Source organism: Arvicanthis niloticus, chromosome 2 (genome assembly GCF_011762505.2).
Source record: "Arvicanthis niloticus isolate mArvNil1 chromosome 2, mArvNil1.pat.X, whole genome shotgun sequence".
Classification (NCBI taxonomy): Eukaryota; Metazoa; Chordata; class Mammalia; order Rodentia; family Muridae; genus Arvicanthis; species Arvicanthis niloticus.
Window position 1 is genome coordinate 93312456 of NC_047659.1, and position 19403 is coordinate 93331858.

General features: G+C 43.6%; 1 protein-coding gene across 1 annotated transcript; it reads left to right on the plus strand.

Moving 5' to 3' along the window:
- Positions 1-10990: 10990 nt before the first annotated feature.
- Positions 10991-19403, plus strand: LOC117704104 (beta-2-microglobulin-like). Its single transcript, XM_076928287.1, has 3 exons — positions 10991-11063; positions 18606-18884; positions 19375-19403. Exons 1-3 carry the CDS (start codon positions 10991-10993, stop codon positions 19386-19388), a joined length of 366 nt encoding a protein of 121 aa, XP_076784402.1. The 3' UTR covers positions 19389-19403.

The following is a 19403-nucleotide window of genomic DNA, read 5'->3' on the forward strand; positions in this document are numbered from 1 at the left end:
AGCCGTGGCCCCCTCCTTGTGGTTCTTCCAGGACATTCTAAGAATATAATGATAATCCCTCAGTATGAGTCTTACAAGAGACAGAAAAATAAACCCACAGATTTCATTTTTAAAAGGAAAACGGCATTGAAGATATTTATGTCAAAGTAAATTCTACATAAAGCAAAGATTTTACATAAATAAGACCTTGAACATGCTAAAAACTGGGAGGCTGGTAAGATGCTCAGTGGATAAAGGTGCTTGCTACCAAGGGGATGCGTTTAAGTTCAATCCTTGAGTCCCACATGGTAAAAAAGTGAGTCCTGCAAGCTTTCCTCTGACTCCATCACATGTACACCAGGGTCTGCACACACACACACACACACACACACACACACACACACACTCACGCACACACACACACACACGCACAAATGTACACACACACACATGCACACACATCACACAAACAAACAAAAGTTTAAACATTCTTTCAAAAATCCACAAAGAGTTGGAGGTGAAGCTCAGTTGTTAGGGCACTTGCCTATCACCCACATGGCCTGGGTTATAAAAATGTCAAATCCAGGCATGGTGGCACACACCTATAATCCCAGCACTTGGAAGGAGGAGGCAAGAAGACTGAGAAAATGCAAGGTCACCATAGCTAGATACAGAGCTGAAGACCAGCTTGGGCTACATTTTGTGTCCCAAAAATCAAAAAGACTATGTGCCCCTAGCCTCCCCCAAAGCCTTCAAAGGTGCTCCTGTTTTTTCTCAGTACATGCTTCTAGTTATATTATAAAATATAATATAAACCTGTATTATAGGTTTGCTTTCCAAACCTGTATCAATACCCAATCATGTAATTCTCTGATGATTTTTAGCTTAACATATTAAAATTTTATTTGTATGGTGTGTGTGTGTGTGTGGGGGGGTGTATGCATACATGTGTTCAGATGCATGTGCTCATGTAGAGGCCAAAGGAAGAAGTTGAGTGTCATCATCTCTCGTTCTCTGATTCTTAGACAAGGTCTCTCACTGAGCCGGAAGCTAGCCATTTCTGCTAGGCTGGCTGGCCAGCGGGCTCTTGGGATGTTCCTCTTTCGACCTCCAACACTGGGGTTATAGGCACATGCAGCCATGCCCAAATTTTATTTAGATTTGAACTCAGCTCCTCTTACTTTTCCACACAATGTTCTTACCACAGAGCCATTTCTTCAGCCCTAACACTTCTTATTATCAATATTTCATTGCTATGTTTGCAAAAGCTCTGGGCAAGTGAATCTTTTGTTTTTGAGACAGGGCCTTGCTATGGATCTGACTTTGACCTGTAATTCCCCATGAAGCCCACGGTGACCTCAAACTCAGGATTCTCATGCCTCAGCCTTCCAAATACTTGAATTATAGGCATAAACCACCATCATCTAGGCTCAGAAGTTTGGCTTTCTGCAGACACATGGTAGAAACCTTGAAACCTATCCTGCTCCACCTACAACTTGGTAGTTAATCTTCAGTGAGGCTGTGGGAGGTCTGGCTGATGGGAGTCATCATTCTAGAACACCATGTCAGGCACAGGTGACAACGCTACCGTCACAGGGACAGCAAGTTCTCATGACCCATCTGCCAGCTGATCTCAATCTAGAAGAGGTGGATTTGCCAAGTTGACAGAGACCTCTCAGGCCACAGTAGCAGCTGAAATCATAGGCGATCATGGCTTTCTCAGCCTCTGCTGCTCAAAGCCTTCTTCCTCCAAATGTTTAGTTCTACAAAAACCAGAACCATTAAATTGACCTATTTTTTTCTTTTTAATATTGAGAATCAAACCCAGGGTCTTGTGCATGCTAGGCAAGTACTCTACCACTGACCTGCTCCCCTCCTTCATGTCTGGGATTTTTTTGCTCTGTGTGTGTGTGTGTGTGTGTGTGTGTACACGGGTTTCAGGGGGATGGTTGGGTGCACTCCTATATACACACGTGTAGAGGCCCCAGGCTGACACCAGACACCTTCCTCTAACATTCTCCACTTTATTTTTGGAGATAGTCTCTCACAGAATCTGCAGCTTGCTATTTTGGCTAGCCTGCCTGGCCAGCAGGCATCCAGGATATGCCCATGTCCATCCATGTTTCTACACCCTCAGCCCTGGGGTTACAGACATGCACTGCAGTGCCCAGCTTTTATGTATGTGTGGGGATCTGAACTCGGGTTTTCATCCTGTAGCCTCAAGCCCTTTACTGACTGAGCCATCTCCCCAGCTCCCACCCCACTTACATTAATTCTAACAGCTAAATGTACTCAGAATACTAGATAGAGCTCAGGAGGCCTGTTCCCACAGAGGGCAGTGAGCAAAGACAGGAGTGGAATCTTTGGCTGCAGTTAGCAGAGGCAGCAACATTGAGAAGGCAGCAGGTTAACATCCTAAAAACCACTGTGGTGGCTTGAGAGGTGTCTAATTTTATGGTTGGGGGTCACTACAATATGAGGCGCTGTATTAAAGGGTTACAGCATTAGGAAGGCTGAGAACCACTGTGCTGGGAGGATCTGGATGTTAAACACACGGGGTTGTTTCTTCAGGGGAAGGAAGGCAAACCTGTTCTCTGCCCAGAAGGATGGAACTGATGTGCTTATTAGCCTGGTGCCCTTCATGTTGTCTGTGTGGCTGGAGAGTTTCCAGCAGTGGATCCCTCCCAGACTCTTATCAAAATTTGTTTTTCTTGTAACCTATCTTTATGAACTTTACAAAGAGTTCTATGGATTCATGTCTGGTTTGTATTTAGCTTACTTTGTTCAAGTAGATTTATGTGCCCATTGCATTGCACTTCACTAAATTGTGTTGTGCTTAAATATTCCTAAATCAACAATTCAGGGTCAGACTCCCAAAGTTTGAACCATCACCTGCTTCTGAGTCCTGTTGAACTGAACTGCCTTCTTGCCACCTACAGCTTGTCTTGCCCCTGTCTAAGAAGGTGGCAGAGATGCCCACAAAGTATGCCACTGAGAACAGGCTTTGAGCTTTCAAAAGACTTGTGCCATTCCCAGCAGCTGTCTGCCTCTTGCTCATGGTGTGAGCTTCCAGTTGTTCCTGCCTCTGTGTGGTCACTCCATCACTCAGTCATCATGGACTCTAACCCTCTAAAACCATAAGCCCAATTAAATGTTTTCTAAGTTGTCTTGGTCATGGTGCGTTGTCACAGCAATATAAAGATGTGGCTTTCACCTTGAGCTATCAGAGCATACACGGAGAAGCTGGATGATGAGGGGAAGGTAGAGGCAATTGTTTAGAGCTGTGTTTTGCCTTGGTCAGGTGGTCAGCCACATCCCTTGTGCTCTTTCCTTGTTCTGTGGATCTTTGGTCAGGCACTATTTGAAATGTGAGTCTATAGTTATCTTTTTGGCTGGTACCAACCTTGTTCCCTCCAAGGAACATTTGGACTGGGAAGTGGTTATCTCAGAACAAACTCTTAACAGTATGTAGATGCTAACCTAGAGATAACATGTATGTACAGATACCTTTTTTAAAATATGGAGTACAATTTCATCTCTATAATACAGAACATGTCCATATTAGTCCCTCCTGTCCTCTGTTCCTTATATCTATAAGCTCTGTGTTATTGGAAAGGTGTCATCCTGCCACCGTACCCTCAGCTGATTGTTGGCATCGTTTTTTTTTCCAGTGAGGGAATTCTATGGTACATGGTTATGCACATTGGAGCACACCATACACATCAGTGCTATAAATGTCTTGCTGGGTGTGTTAGTGGTTGCCTTTAATTCCAGCACTGTGGAGGGAGAGTCAAGTGGGTCTCTGTTCATGAGGTCAGTTTGATCTACATAGTTTTAGGCCAGCCAAGGTTATATAGTGAGACCATGTTTGAAAAGGAAAAAAAAAAAGAGTTACTTGAGACAAATGTGGCATGCACAATCTGCACTTGGGAGATGAAGGCAAGAAGACCAGTTCAAAGAGATGCAAGTCTCTCTCTCTCTCTTCCTCCCTCCCTCTCTCTCACTATCTCTCCTCTCTCTGTCTTCTGTCTCTCTCCCTCTCTGTCTGTGTCTGTCTGTGTCTGTCTGTGTCTGTCTCTCTGTCTCTGTCTCTGTCTCTGTCTCTCTCTCTCTCTCTCTCTCTCTCTCACACACACACACACACACACACACACTCCAGTGTCCATTTTCATTAGCCAAGGATTTTGGCTATTACCATAGATAGGGAATTCACAGAAATGCAAGAGTATATAGAAGCTGCTCAACTCATCTTTAAAGACTGAAAATCAGACAGTTTTCAATGGCAATAACCATCTCAGGCAAAGATGTAGGGAGGTAAGTAGATCTCTTGGTTTAAGGGAGGAGATATGTCTCGATGCAAAGTCTCTGGAAGACAGCTTCATGATCCATGGGATAGGCTATAGTAAGGAGAAACTGGAAAAGCCTCTGATGAAGGGTTGATTGAAAAGCATGGTATGAACTGTGTGTGATGCGGAGGGCCAATCCCAGCACTCAGGTGGCTCAAGCAGAAAGACTGAGCATTCAAGGCCTTCCTTAGTGAGAACTCATCATTTCAAAAAAAAAGTACGGTGTGCTCATATAATAAAATAATATGAAAATATGAAGACACAGTACATATGTATACTGTCACAGAAACAGATATAGTGTCCATGACATATGGTTACATAAAAACCACTTTGCAGAGAAATATGTGCAAAAGGATTAGATTTGTGTTAACATGTATTCATATACACATCTTATGGCTGTGAATTTTATAGTTAGAGAAAATGGGTGTGGAGATGTGGCTTAGGGGTAGAGCTAGCACACATAGGGCCCTGAGTCTGACTCCCAACATCCCCAAGCAAAAAAAGAAAAATCTTAAAGACCAACAGTGAGGAAAAACAAAACAAATAAGAAATCCTGTCTCATTCAGGCATGGTGGTACACAATCTCAGTCAGTACTCAGGAGGCAGAGGCAAGTGGATGTGTGTGAATTTGAGGACAGCCTGGTCTACAGAGTAAGTTCCAGGACAGGGTTATATAGAAAAACCTAATTAAAAAAACAAACCTGTCCTGGCTGTGCTCCTCTGCTGGCAGTGTGTCACAATGCAAAATTTCAAGCTCGATCCCTTGGTTCAAAGGTCCTCAGCTGGCTCCTCCTCACTCACTCCCAGTAGAGTTAGTTACTGTCCTGGTATTGCGACCTATTTACAGGTCTATAAACTACAGTCCCAGAGCTCCTCTGGGGAAAATTTCCAGGTGTCTAACAAGTAGCAGAACCTAGTAAGGAACTGTTGAATAACTGAATGATTAGTGGGCGCCGACATTAGATGAACAAGTTGGGGCAGATGGTGGAAGTATTTGATACAGACTATGAGGAAAAAAGGCAAGGCAGTGGGAATCTTTGTCCTGGTCTAGAGGTCCCCTCTTATAACACTCAGCCTCCTTTTAACACTGTAAACCTCACTTGGGGCAGAAATGATCTGGTCTATTTAGAATGTGGTATCGATGAAGAAATGTACACAGTGCTTCTCCAGGGCAGGTCCTTCTTATGCTGGGCCCACATCAGCAGAGCTGACCCAGCTCCGAGGAGAGTGGTGGGAGGTGGGGAGGACCCAAGCTTCTAACAAAGAATTCCAACCCCCTTCAGGCATGAAGCAGGTGATTCACTGCTTCCAACAGAGAGTACCCAAAATGCCCTTTGATGCCAGAGCCTGCTTGGTCAAAAGGCAAACTAGATTTGGAAAGGCAAACATTTGTTCTGGACTAAGTTCTTAGTAACTGGGTCCTAATTTGCATGCTCCTGGAAAGGAGGTGCTGGGTTAGCTTTCCATTCTACAAACTCATTCATTCAAAACAATTCATTATACTTCTTTAGACCAGAAGTCTTCTTCTGTGACCACAAGACACATGGAGCCAAAACCATGGTGTTGGTGGCAGCAATGCTCTCTGGAGGCTCTAGGAGGATCTGTTCCCAACTTTTCTGCCTTCCTTGGTCTTCCCTCATTTCTTGATTCATGGCTTCTTTCTTTGTCTTAACAATGCCAATTGCATCTCCCTGATTGTGCTTCTGTAACAGTGTTTCCCTACTAACCATTGTCACACAATAGTTCCTTGATTAAGAAACAATTTAGATTTATTTATTTTATGTCTACGTTTTGCCCAAATGCATACCAGGTGTGTGTCTGATGCAGGCTGAGATCAGAAGAGGGCACTGGAACCCCTGCAAATGGAGTTACAGATGGTTGTGATCCATGATCCACCATATGAGTGCTGGGAATCAAACCTGGGTCTCTGGAAAAGCAATTGGTGCTCTTAACCACTGAGCCATCTCTTCTTTGAAGGATCCATGCAATTAAAATAGATTTGCTTAGATCATCCCCAGTAATCTCATCTCAAGGTTCTCAACCTTAATTATAACAGCAACATCCCTTATATCTTAGAATACAAAGTCACAGATTCCAGAGATGAGAACAGACATATTTGCTGGGAATTGGGGAGCATTATTCTGACAAGGTGTGATGTGGAGAATAGTCCAAAAACATTGTTCATTAGTATCCAGTTCTATGTATAGATTATACAGAGGTGAACCCATGCTCCTTAAGGGTACTGGGCTGCTAAGAATGCTACAATTGTGTGTTGGTCCATGCTCTTAACCCCAGTACATTAGAGGCAGAGAAAAGTGGATCTCTGTGAGTTTGAGGCCAGCCTGATCTACAGAGTGAGTTCAGGAACAACCAAGGATGCAGAATAAAACTCTGTTTCAAACAAACAAAAAACAAACAAACCAGCAAACACCCAAGAAACCCCACAAACCACCACCACCAACAAAACAAGATAAAAATGCTAACAAGTTATTTTTTTTGTTCTTGCTGATGTGTGTGTGTACTTTTGAGACAAGGTCTCAAAAGAGCCCTGCCTTGCCTAGAACTCACTGTGTACACAAGGTGGGCCTTGGGTTCACAAAGATCAACTACCTGCCTCTGCCTCCCAAGTACTAGGATGAATTAAAGGCAGGGCAATAGCTCTTGGTTTTATGCACCCTCTGACTCTAATTTTCCTATGAAGAGATTAAGTTGTTGCCCGATGTATTAGGGTTCTCCAGAGGAACAGAATTTATAGAATGAACATATAGGCAGGCCCTCGTCAGCTTGTCCATCAGTGGCTGTCTACCAATGGAAGAGCCAAGTATCTGGTAGTTGTTCAGTCCACAGGGTGGGATGTGTTAGCTGGTCTTTGTTATATATCAGAATACTGAAGAAGTAGGCTCTAATGTCAGTGAAGAAATAAACTTGCTAGTGAGAGTGAGAGAAAGCAGGTAAAGAGAACAAGCTTCCTTCTTCCATGTCCTTTATAAAGGCTGCCACCAGAAAGTGTGACCCAGATTAAAGGTGGATCTTCCTACTTTAAAAGGTACAGGTTTAAGCTGAGTGATGGTGGTGCTACATGCCTCTAATCCCAGCACTTGGGAGCCAGGGGCTGGGGGATCTTTGAGTTTGAGGTCAGCCTAGTCTACAGAGCGAGTTCTAAGACAGCCAAGACTACACAGAAAAATCTTGCCTCAGAAAAAAAATTCCAGGTTGAAAAAGTGATTCAAATAAGGAAAAGTCCCTCAAAGAGGTACCTGCCCCCTTGGGTTTTAGTTAACTCCAGATGTAGTCAAGTTGACAACCAAGATAGCCACCACACCTGGTTTCATTCTTTTGCTGACATTTGTCCTACCTCTTTCCCTTATACTTCTGCTTGACACAGAAAGCTATCTGCTGAGTAGCTGGCAACTGGCTGGTCTGCCTTCAAAGTAGCCCAGCTGTTTTGGACACTTTAGAATTTTTCTGAGAGGACTCAAGGGAAGGACTCCAATGATAGCAGCTGCCAAAGCTGTAACTTCTGTTTTGGAAGGCTTTGTGGTTATCTTCTCAATGTATGCCAGTAGGAAGCCAGCCAGTGGATAGAAACCTTAGTCAGCTTTAAGTAATACTGCAGCTTTTCTCACTCCAGAACGGAGGGGAGGAATTTAGGTAACTCAGTAAGAAGGCAGTGATTGGTGCAATGAGACTGGTGATTTGTTCTGCTGTCCCTGTGTCAGGCCTGTGATTGGTGGAACTGAAAGCTAGCTGTGCTATGATTGGTATAAATGCTTCATTTGCAAACCACACCCCTCTCAGATATATAATCAGGTGGTCCAGCTCATTTTTGGAGTAGGCCAGGAGACACTTTCTTGTGCTGCTCCCTGGTGTGATAACACTAGTAGCCTTAACAGAAAACCTGTTCTGAATGGTCTTTTCTTCCTTCTAGAGGCCTTTTTTTTTTTTTTTTTTTTTTTTTTTTTTTGTGGGCAGAGCAGGTTGAGCTGGTAACATTGTCTTAATTAGACTACTATTGCTGAGATAAAGACTGAGACCAAAAGCAACTTGGGGAAAGGGTTTATTTCATTTTAGACTCCCAGGTAACAGTGTATCATGAGAAAACTCAAAGCAGAAACTGAAGCAGAAGCCATGGAGGACTGTAGCATACCTACTTTGCTACAAGGCTAGCTCAGCTCGCTTTCTTACATAACAATCTGCCCTGGGGGCACTGCCACCCTGGCCTGGGCCCAACCAAATCAGTCAGCAATCAAGAAGACCTTCCACTTGCCTGCAGGCAATCTGTTGTAGCATTTTCTCAGTTGAGGTTCTTCCTCCCAATAACTGGAGCTCGTGTCCAGATGACAAGAAAGCAACCCAGACAGCTATGAAGAGAAGACAGTGGGAGTGGTGGTGTGGCTGCAGAGAGGAGAAACTAAAGTGTTCCAGAGAGCAGTGGGCAGAAATGACAACATAGGAGGAAGCATGATGAAGGAGAAAAACTGAGTTGCTAAGATGAGGGAGTGGGTGCCCTGGTCATTATTGGAAAAGAGTTCTAGGCAGTAGTTTAGGTCATCTGCTTTACGTTTGTTAGTATATATAAGAGTCATCTGGGATGCTGGTTAAAGGGGATTTTGCTACAGTTTGTCTGAGATGGACCCAAGAGCCTGCATGTCTAACTGCTCCCAGGTATTGATGGTGCTGATGTTGGATCATGCTTTAAATGGCAAAGGACTAAGGACAAAATCTGGAAGATCTTGGCACAATTGACCACTGAGCGGTCCACTCATGTGAACTTTAATCTGTTCCTGTCTCTCCACTTTGATAGTTTACTTCTGTTTCTGTTCAAGGACTTTGTTCTTTATAAAATCTAGCAATGATATAGGTATCTATGTGTTCAGAGTTTGTCTTTCTTTTAAAGAGTTCTGTTGATCATTGGTGGTACAAGCCTTTAAGCCCAACACTCGAGGCAGAGGCAGAGAGGCAGAGGAGAGGCAGAAGAGAGGCAGAGAGGCAAGCAGATTTCTGAGTTTGAGGCCAGCCTCACTGACAGAGCAAGTTCTAAGAATAGCCAGGGCTACCCAGAGGAACCATGTCTCATAACACCAATAAAAATAAAAATTAAATTAGAAAAATGTTCTTTTATTTGTATGTACTTGTGTCTGCGAAGGCCAGAATGGGGTGTCACATCCCTTGGAGTAGAAGTTATAGGTATTTGTGGGTTGCCCTGTGTGGGGGCTGGGATGCTCTGTCTCTCCAGCCCCAGGGTTTACCTTTTATAACCATGATAATTAATATACCATAGATGTATAAAAGTATACAGTGAATAATACTATGTGGACACAACTATTAAACTACCACCAAACTCTAAATAATTAATAGTTTTCACCCCCAACAATTCCTTCTACTTCTGATGCTCCTTCCATCCCCTGGAAACAACGCACCTGCTTTCTGTCACTACAGATTAATGTATCTTCTGTAAGTTCTGTGTAAACACACACATACAGAGTATATTCTTTTGTGTGGCTTCTGCCAGAATTGTTATTTGATCCATGTTCGTGTATCACTAGTTTATTTCCTGTTTGTCTTGACAGTGTTCTACTGACAGTCTACATCACAATGAGTCTAGCCGTTTACCTGTTTGGGTTACTTCTAGTTTACAGCTTTTACAAACAAAGCTACTATGAACATTCATGTACAAGCCATTGTATAAAATATGCATTTGTTTTCTCTGTGGAGAACACTGAGTATGTTTGTTCTGTTGGTAGGTTTGGGGGAAGGACAGTGGCTTAGGGCTGTGTTTCCAGGCCATTCTCTTAGTAGTGCTTTCTTAGAATAGGGCCGTTGGTAAATTGAGTGAGCAAGTGAAGTGAATCCCCGAATAAATTATTTTTTCTGGATGAGGAGATAAACCTTAAGATGTATTCCCTTGGGGTTCCTACTTATCAGAACCCCAACTGGTTCTCTCCTTTCTCCAGGTAGGTTCCAGGTACTGAATTCTGGTTGTCAGGCTTGATGATGGTCTCACCAGCACTCTTGGCAACTAAACAGTAGTTTTCTTTTTTCTGGAAACACAGCTCTAAGCCATTGTCCTTCCCCCAAACCCACCAACAGAACAAAGAAAATCACCTAAATTTATCAAGGGTACCCGAGGAAGTTCTCCATCCAAAGCTCTCAAAGGAGAAACCTGCAAGAAGCAAGGTCAGCGATCCTCTGAGCTGCCTTTGGGACAGGAGGGTCTTTACACATGGAGTCCTGAAACTGCCTTTGTATTCCTGGACTGAGGTTATAAACCAAGAGTTGAGTTCTGCCAGTTAATGCTCTTAATTGTCCTGGCTTTACTTTTCAAGAATGAAAGCTTCAGGTCCTAAGTTTTTTTTTTGACTGGGATATTGTTAGCAATTGAACGAATGAAGGCTGTCCCAGGATGAATGACCAGATACACCAAGCTCAAGAGCACACCCTAGATTGTAGGGCATGAAGGGTCCGGGCCAGGCTGTTTCAAATCTCATGGGACTTATCAGAACATGAAACTGAAAGCGGGAAAGTCCCTCTGTAACCTAGTTCTGCATCACCAACTAGACTGGTGATGGCCTCCAGATATGATTTTGGATTGGCTGCCAGTTCAGGGACTATATAATAGTGCATGTCCAGGCTGGCTCTCATTTCAGTCCTCCGGACCAGTTCAAATGGCTTGTTGGGTGACCCTGATCTTTCTGGTGCTTGTCTCACTGACCGGCTTGCATGCTTATACTTATGTCAGTGAGTGCCTCTTCCCCCTCTCTTGGCGTTAAATTATGATTTCTCCTTAGTACTTCCTCCCAACAGGATTGGCCAGGACTTCATCTCTCGGGGCGAAAAAAGTGGGCCTCCTGCTGCCTGTTCTTATGGCTTTGAGCTACAGTGTAGATGTGCCTGTTTGAGAATGTGGGGACTGGGGCTGGAGAGATGGCTCAGCCATTAAAGGCTAGGCTCACAACCAAAAATACAAGAGAATGTGTGGACTGTCAGCACTGGGGGTGGGGAAAGCTTCTCTTTTGCTTCTCTGCCTGCTGGAGCCCCTAGGCTCCCTGAGCACAGCAGGAGGGTAGAGCTGCCTGGAAAGTGTGGGATGGAGGCCTATGGGCTCAGGGAAGCTGGGCCAGGATAGGGGAAGTCAGACTGCAGAGGGGCAGCTTCCTTTGCACTTGCAGAGCGCCTAGGATCCAATGGAGCTGAAGAGAAATGGGCGTGGGTCCCATACTCTGCGATGTTTCCGCTTTCTGACCATTAACTTTGTATCATTAATGTCGCTTTTAGTAATAACCATAAAGGCCTCTGGGTATAATAGCTTACTAGAATACTGACGACCTTGTGTGCTTCATAAGTCTGAAAGTATCTCTACGATGTAAGCATTATGGTTCCTCGTGTCTTAAAACAGGGAACCTGAAGAGGCATCAAGACTTAAACTAACTTATTCCCACAATAGACTAATGGTAGTCAGGGCTGGAATTGAGGCTGATCTCTGCCATCTGTGGTAATGCAGGCCTTTGGGCTGTAACCTCTATTTGTTTCTACAAGTGCCTAGGCCTTCCTGGGTCATAATCTGTGAAGCAGTCTGGGATGCCTTGGACCCTTGGTACCTCACACAGAGTGTCCTTTTTGGCAGGCTGCCTGGTTCTTTCTTAGAGCCTCTGCTTTCAGTTTTGAAAAATCTGAGACTTTGTCTGAAGTCAAGGAGGTTGTGAGCTCTGGGGTAAGGATTATTTCAGTGTGCTTACCAAGACTCTTGAGGACAAGTAGTAACTCCCAAAGTCCTGGAGGGAGAAATATGGCAGAGCCCAGATTTAAACCCAGACCAACACTGGTCTTAACTGTGGAAGAGATGGCTTTTGCCTAGAGGATTCCAGGCAGGATGAACCTGGGCTCTGACCTCTGTGGCATTTAGCATGTTCTTGTTACCAAAATCTTAAATGCAAGGAAATCTGTTTCTTATCTTTTCTTTAACTTTTCAGGGTAAAAATAATTCAAAGCTTTACTGAGACCCTCACTCTAGCTGGCCACAGTTCTCAGATCTTCCTCTCCCTATGCCTTTCATGGGTTGTGAGGAGCCAACAGAAAGCATCTATCATCCTTGCAGCCATCTGGAGCCATATACCCTGACAAGAGACTTGTTTTCAACAGCCTATAACAGTTGAGCACACTCTGATAACATCTTGTTTTATATACCCAGATTTTCCATTGACTGTGTGAGACTTAAAGGTGTGACTTAGAGAAGAGACTTAAAGGTGTGACTTAAGAAGTAAGACTTATAAAGAGCAAGAGGCAGACAGAAGAAAGGCACTTGGAACTTGGAACTTACGAACTAGGAAATAGGAACTTGAGACTTGGTACTAGGCACTTGGAGAGAGGAACTAGGAACTAAGATTGGAACTTGGGACTTGGAAAGAGAGAAGAAGAGAGACTGGAGGAGAGACATGAGAATAAACGGGACTGAATCACACTCTGTCTGGTCTCCATTCTTCGCGTCCATCCTCACTGTCTCTCTTGCTGAACCCTGACCCTCTGACAGGAGCAGCAGTATGAACCAGGACAATTTAGCCCCCAAACTTGGGGCAGTGTGGGCGCTAACAATTTAGACCCTAAGCTTGGGGCAGTGTGGGTTCCAACATTTGGCAGAACAGTCCTCGACACTTTGGCGCCTAACATGGGGAAGCAAGAACAAAAGATGCAGTGAGGGAAGAAGGATCTGCCGAAAATTCAGAAGTGAAACGAAGGTGATCACCTCAGGAATCTGCCTCATAGAGAAACGTAAGTCATGATAATGAAAATAGGGCAAGAAATAAGTCGGCCTGAACTCAACTCTCTGTTTTTGTTTTGCTGTTTACTGCTCACGTGTGTTGTCTGCTTTTGCTTTGTTTTTTAAATGTTATCTTTCATGTTCAAAATAAAAAGAAACGTATTTATCCGAAGTTAGAATCCAAAATACAACCAAAGGTTAATGACGATTTGTCAGTGCCAGATTGTGCTGACCTAGAGGAAGATGCAGCCGAACATTATAACCCTGAAAGGCCCTCTTCCTGAAGACCCCCTCCCTATGTGCCTCTGCCTCCAAATGCTCCCGCAATGGAGATGGTGGTTATAGATCCCAGAAGGGAGTTACAGCAAAAATATTTTTTCTTAAACAACAAATAGAGTTAGAAAATAAGTATCAGGATTTAATTAATCAGCTACAAAAATTAAAGACAGGGAAGATGTCTCAAGAGGTAAACTGTGAAAATCCCCTCGCTCCTTGCATTCCTCAACCCGGAGTCCAAAGGCAGCCCCTATCATCTAGCTTTATTTTAGCCACAGATCAGCCAGAGGGCGGAAAGGCTGAGGCTTTCCCTGTATCCTAGACCAGAGACGCTTAATGGGTTGCTTGGAGACATCACACAGGGTTTAATTTTCAAATTATTAAGGAATTAAAAAATGCAGTATCACAATATGGTGCCACTGCTCCCTTTACTCTTGCAATTTTAGAGTCTGCTATAGAGGAGTGGCTGACTCCTGGTGATTGGAATATGTTAATTAGAGCAGTTCTTAGTGGTGGTGACTATCTTATTTGGAAATCAGAGTATCATGAGAATTGTAAAGAGACAGCTAGGAGAAACATTCAGGCAGGCAATGGCTAGTCCTTTGATGCTTTAGTAGGAGAAGGGCAGTTTGCTTCTAGTGATAACCAGATGCAATATGACCCAGGTTTATTTGCTCAAATTCAAAATGCAGCCATAAAGGCTTGGCACAAACTCCCGGCCAAGAGAGACTTTGGCGCATCCTTGACAGTAGTCAGACAAGGACCTGATGAACGATTTTCTGACTTTGTTCATCGATTAATGACAACAGCAGGGAGAATTTTTGGTAATGCAGAGGCAGATGTAGATTATGTGAAACAACTTGCATATGAAAATACCAATCCTGCCTGCCAAGCAGCCATTAGAACCTACAGGAAAAAGATAGGCCTTACAAGGTATATCAGACTCTGTTCTGACATAGGTCCCTCTTACCAACAGGGCTTAGCTATGGCAGCTGCCATGCAAAAACAATCAGTAAGAGATTTTTTGGCAAGTAGAAACCAAAAGGCCTGTTTCAATTGTGGCAAGCCTAGACACTTTGCAAGAGATTGTAAGGCAGAAAATGAGTTAAGCCAGAGACAGCCCAGAAAACAGCCTGGGCTCTGCCCACTTTGCAAACATGGAAGGCATTGGGCTAGTGAATGTAGGTCCAAAAGAGATGCACAAAGAAACACCCTTTCCCATAATCAGGGAAATGTGAACAGGGGCCAGCTCCAGGCCATGAACCAGCAATGTATTATAATAAATTTATTATAATTTATTATAATATAATATAATATAAAATATATAATATAATATATTATAATTTATTATAATAAATTTGGCAAGAAAAACATATACATGTATGTGTAGATACATACAGTGGTTTCATTTATGTGACATTACAATCTGGAGAAACAAGCAAGCATGTGATCACTCATATGCTTGTTACAGTTGCTGTATTGGGTGTGCCTAAACAGATAAAGACTGACAATGGCCCAGGTTATACAAGCTCCAGTTTCCACCAATTCTGTGAAAAATTGGGAATACTACATAAAACAGGTATTCCCATATAATCCCCAGGGCCAAGGTATGGTAGAAAGGGTGCATCGAACCATTAAATGTCAATTTGAAAAAATTAAAAAGTGGGAATGGTGCCCTACCAAGGGATCCCCCAGAAATATCCTTTATCACATGCTCTTTGTTTTAAATTTTTTAACTTTCGATTCTGAAGAAACATCTGCTGCAGATAGATTCTGGCATCCTGATACCAAAAAGATTTTGCAACAGTCCTCTGAAAAGACCCATTAACTCGAACCTGGAATGAGCCTGATCCAGTGCTTCTGGTTAAGAGGTTCTGTCTGCATATATTCCCAAACTGCAGATGCCGCACGCTGGCTGTCAGAGAGACTGATTAAACAGATAGACAACAATAACAAATCCAGGGAGGAGAAACCCCCTGAGAAGTATATTTTTTATTTGCAGGAAACATGAAGATGCTTCTTAATAGCCTTCAAACTGGAACAGATCAACCAGCAAACCTGACTTGGGAAGTCCTCAATGTGGAAGGAGACATCACCACCCGTACCTCCAGGGTGGCTCTATTGGACTCTTGGTTCCCCAACTTATAATTTAGTGGGGAACATTGTTTAGACCCAGGAGAAAACCCACTACCACAGTTACTATAGTTGTTCTTTGGGTTTGAGATTGACTAGAGCAAGAACAGGGATTTCCTTGCTTGTTTTGTTAAGATCAAAGCTATGATCAGTTCTGTATTTCTATAGATTTAGACTCTGCTATAACACATTTTTAAACAGAATAGAAGAGGCTTATACTTTTTACTCCTCTGACAGAGGGAGTTATGTGTTGCCCTTAAAAAAGAGTGTTGCTGTTATACTGACTATTCAGGCATTGTTAAGTCTCTTGTCTCTCGTGTCCATGCTGTTCAACAAACTGATGGCTTTTGTACGACAACAGATAAACGCTATTCAAATGAAACCCATAGAGGTCCATTATTACAGGCTGGAAGTAGGGGATTCTAAAACCTCTGTCATCAAGACTAACAAGCATTAATCCCTAACTTACTCACTAAGCTGGATAGTCAATGACGAGTAAGAGAACACTTCAAGACCCTTACCCCTAAAAAGGGAGGCCTCACCATCCTAAGACAGGAGCTCAACCAATGGCTGTTGAGTATCCAAAGACAGAAAAGGGAAGCTGGGGTCCTTTGTTCCAACCTAAGGCAGACACGGTTTCTGTAAGTTTTCCCAGCCTTCCTTTTTGAAAAAAAATTTAAAAAGGGGGACCTGTGGGGAACTGACAGAAGGCAGCTATCATCCTTGCAGCCATCTCGAGCAATATACCCTGACAAGAGACTTGTTTTCAACAGCCTACAACAGCTGAGCACACTCTGATAACATCTTGTTTTATATACACAGGATTATTCATTGACTGTGTGAGACTTAAAGGTGTGACTTAGAGAAGAGACTTAAAGGCGTGACCTAAGAAGTGAGACTTACAAAGATCGAGAGACAGACAGAAGAAAGGTACTTGGAACTTGGAACTTAGGAACTTGGGACATGGGACTAGGCACTTGGAACTAGGGACTTGGAGAAAGGAACTAGGAACTAGGAACTAGGACTTGGAAAGAGAGAAGAAGAGAGACTGGAGGAGAGAGAGACATGAGAATAAACAGGACTGAATCACATTCTCTCTGGTCTCCATTCTTCATGTCCGTCCTCACTCCCTCTCTTGCTGAACCTTGACCCTTGGACGAGAGCAGCAGTACAAACTAGGACAATTTAGCCCCCAAGCTTGGGGCACTGTGGGTTCCAGCACTTGACAGCTAGGTCCTCAACAAAGGATGGATAAGTGGCTCCTCATGCACACTGAATAGATTGTATCTGAGAGTATATTGCAGCTGGGCATAGTTGTGCACACTTTATTCCCAGTATTCTGGATGCTGAGGCAAGTGGATTTCTGTGAGTTTGAGACCAGCCTGGTCCACAAATTGAGTCCAGGACAGAGAAACACTGTCTTGAAAAACAAAACAAACAAACAAAAAGAAAGAAAGGAACGAAGGAAGGAAGGGAGGAAGGAAGGAAGGAAGGAAGGAAGAAAGGAAGGAAAGAAGGAAGGAAGGAAAGAAGGAAGGAAAGAAGGAAGGAGGGAGGGTGGGCAGGCAGGCAGGCAGGAAGGAAGGAAGGAAGGAAGGAAGGAAGGAAGGAAGGAAGGAAGGAAAAGAAAGCATATTACCAGCCAAGTGTGGTGAGTCATGCCTGTGATCTCAGAGCTGGGGACACTGGGACAGGCATTTGAGGCCAGTCTGGGGGACAGATTTTGTTGTAAATAATAAGCAAAGATGTAAGTAAATGGAGGTAAAACCAAAAAGGGCCAGTGAAATAGTTCAGCCAGGTAGAGACACTTGCCACTAAGCTTGAGTTTATCTCAGATCCCACTTGGTGGATGACTCTTAAATCCACACATGAGGTACAGTGTGTGCATGTGCACACACACACACACACACACACTCAGGAAAACATTTTTTTTTTTTTAGAAGTAGATATATATATTAGTGATACCTTGGTATCAGATATGCTTATTCTACACAGTAGTAGTTCTTGTCATGTTGGATGAGAAGCAGAAACAATTCAAAGGTATTATGGCTCAGCAGCTACAAGTACTTGCTGTGCAACCTGACCACCTGAGTTCATGGAACCCAGGACAGAAGGAGGAGAAAACTGTCTTCTGGAAATTGTCCAGTGTCTTCACAAGCACACCTTTGAGAACATGTGTGCGTGTGTGTGTGTGTGTGTGTGTGTGTGTGAGTGCACACAAAAATAACAATGGAAAGAGTTTATAGTATTTTCTTTCCATGTCCCTATAGCACATGGTAGTTATTCCCAACACCTTTAGTGACAGGGGTCATCTGAAAGTCCATCCTCCGCCCGCACACACTGCTCCCTCACTTCCAGCAGAGTGCACTGTCAACCATCACGGCCTTCACTTCTCCCTCCTGGCCTTTACCCTTCCCAACTCAATCGCTTACAGCTTTGCCAGCTTCTGTGGTATTTCACATTTTGTATGTTTTCTAGTTCATAAAACCAGAGGCTTGTTTTTGGAATGCAAACTCTGGGTCGGAACAGAGAAATTGTATTTGATAGGACCGTACCCTGGGTTGACTTGCAGAGGAACCTCATTAGGGAGGAGCTAATACTAACACCTGCTGCCTGAGGGTGTAATTGCTCAGCTCTCAGCACTGTGTCAGACATGTGTTGGGAAGTCTAGGGAGGAGCAATAAACAAAAAGAAAGGGGACAACAATAAGAAGGAAAAGTGAGAGGAGCTGAAGCAGCACACAGGAGCTGCAGGCTTTGATGTGGATGCTGTGGAGGATGTGCAGAATGAGATGTGGCCTTTGGAAATTAGGTGGGCCATGGGCTTTATTATGGGAAAGGATGGGTGGAGTTCATGGGAGTTTCCAGTAAAAGCTTCTTAAAAATCCAGCACATCCTCCAGTAACAGAAGACACTGCTAAAAGCCAGGTAGGAAAAAACAGAAGGTGCACACAGGACGTTGAGGAAAGATACTAAGTTCTCAAAATGTGGGTAGCCTTTTAGGGATCATATGTCCTGAGTAGAAATGGAAAGGGGAGGAACAGAGGAACAGATGTGAGATGGTGCCTGGTGCAGACTGAGCTATAGCTGTCATCTGTCTTTCCCTGTGACCCTCAGGATCTCCCATGATTGATGTCTTTGCACAGCACCCAATAGTGTTCGGCAAGCCGAATGTCCTGAACTGCATTGTAGGCAATTTCCATCCACCTCTTGTTGAAATTCAACTGCTGAAGAATGGAAAGAGGATGGATAATTTAGTGAAGCAACATATGGTCTTTGAGGAGGACTGGATGCTTTTCATCCAGGCTTATACTGAATTTACTCCCACTGAGAAAGATACGTTCGCCTGCAGAGTTAGACACCCTGCTCTGAAGAAGCCCAAGATAGTTGAATGGGGTAAGCCTTCGAGTTTGTCCTTACATTCTGTATGTCCCATCTGTGTTGAGTCACAGTAAAACTGCTTTGCTATTTTAAAAACCTGCATACTGAGATTGTTAAAGAATACCCCAAAGGACTGGTCAGTGGTACCAGCAGAGAGACTTACACAGCATGGCCTGAACTAGCAGTTCCCTGCTGTGAGCTCCTTCCTCTTTCCTGTGCTTTCTCCAGTTTTCCTGGCAGCTTGATGCACACTAAGTGCCAAAGAGCATGCCAAGGAGGACAGGCATTGGTTTGCAACCCTGCCTTCAGGTACCTACAATTCTGGACTCTTCCAATGCCTTGGCTAGAAACTGGTAGACAGGAGTGGATCTCTGGGTAGTTCTGAACAAGAACTCGAGGCTAGCAACGACCTAGTCTACCAACCTTATTGCTTAAAACACTCTAATGTCTGTTAATGCTTAGTAGTATAAAAGTAATGTTTTGTCTTTATCTTCTTTTTTCGTAGATCGACTCATATAATCAAACATTATGGAG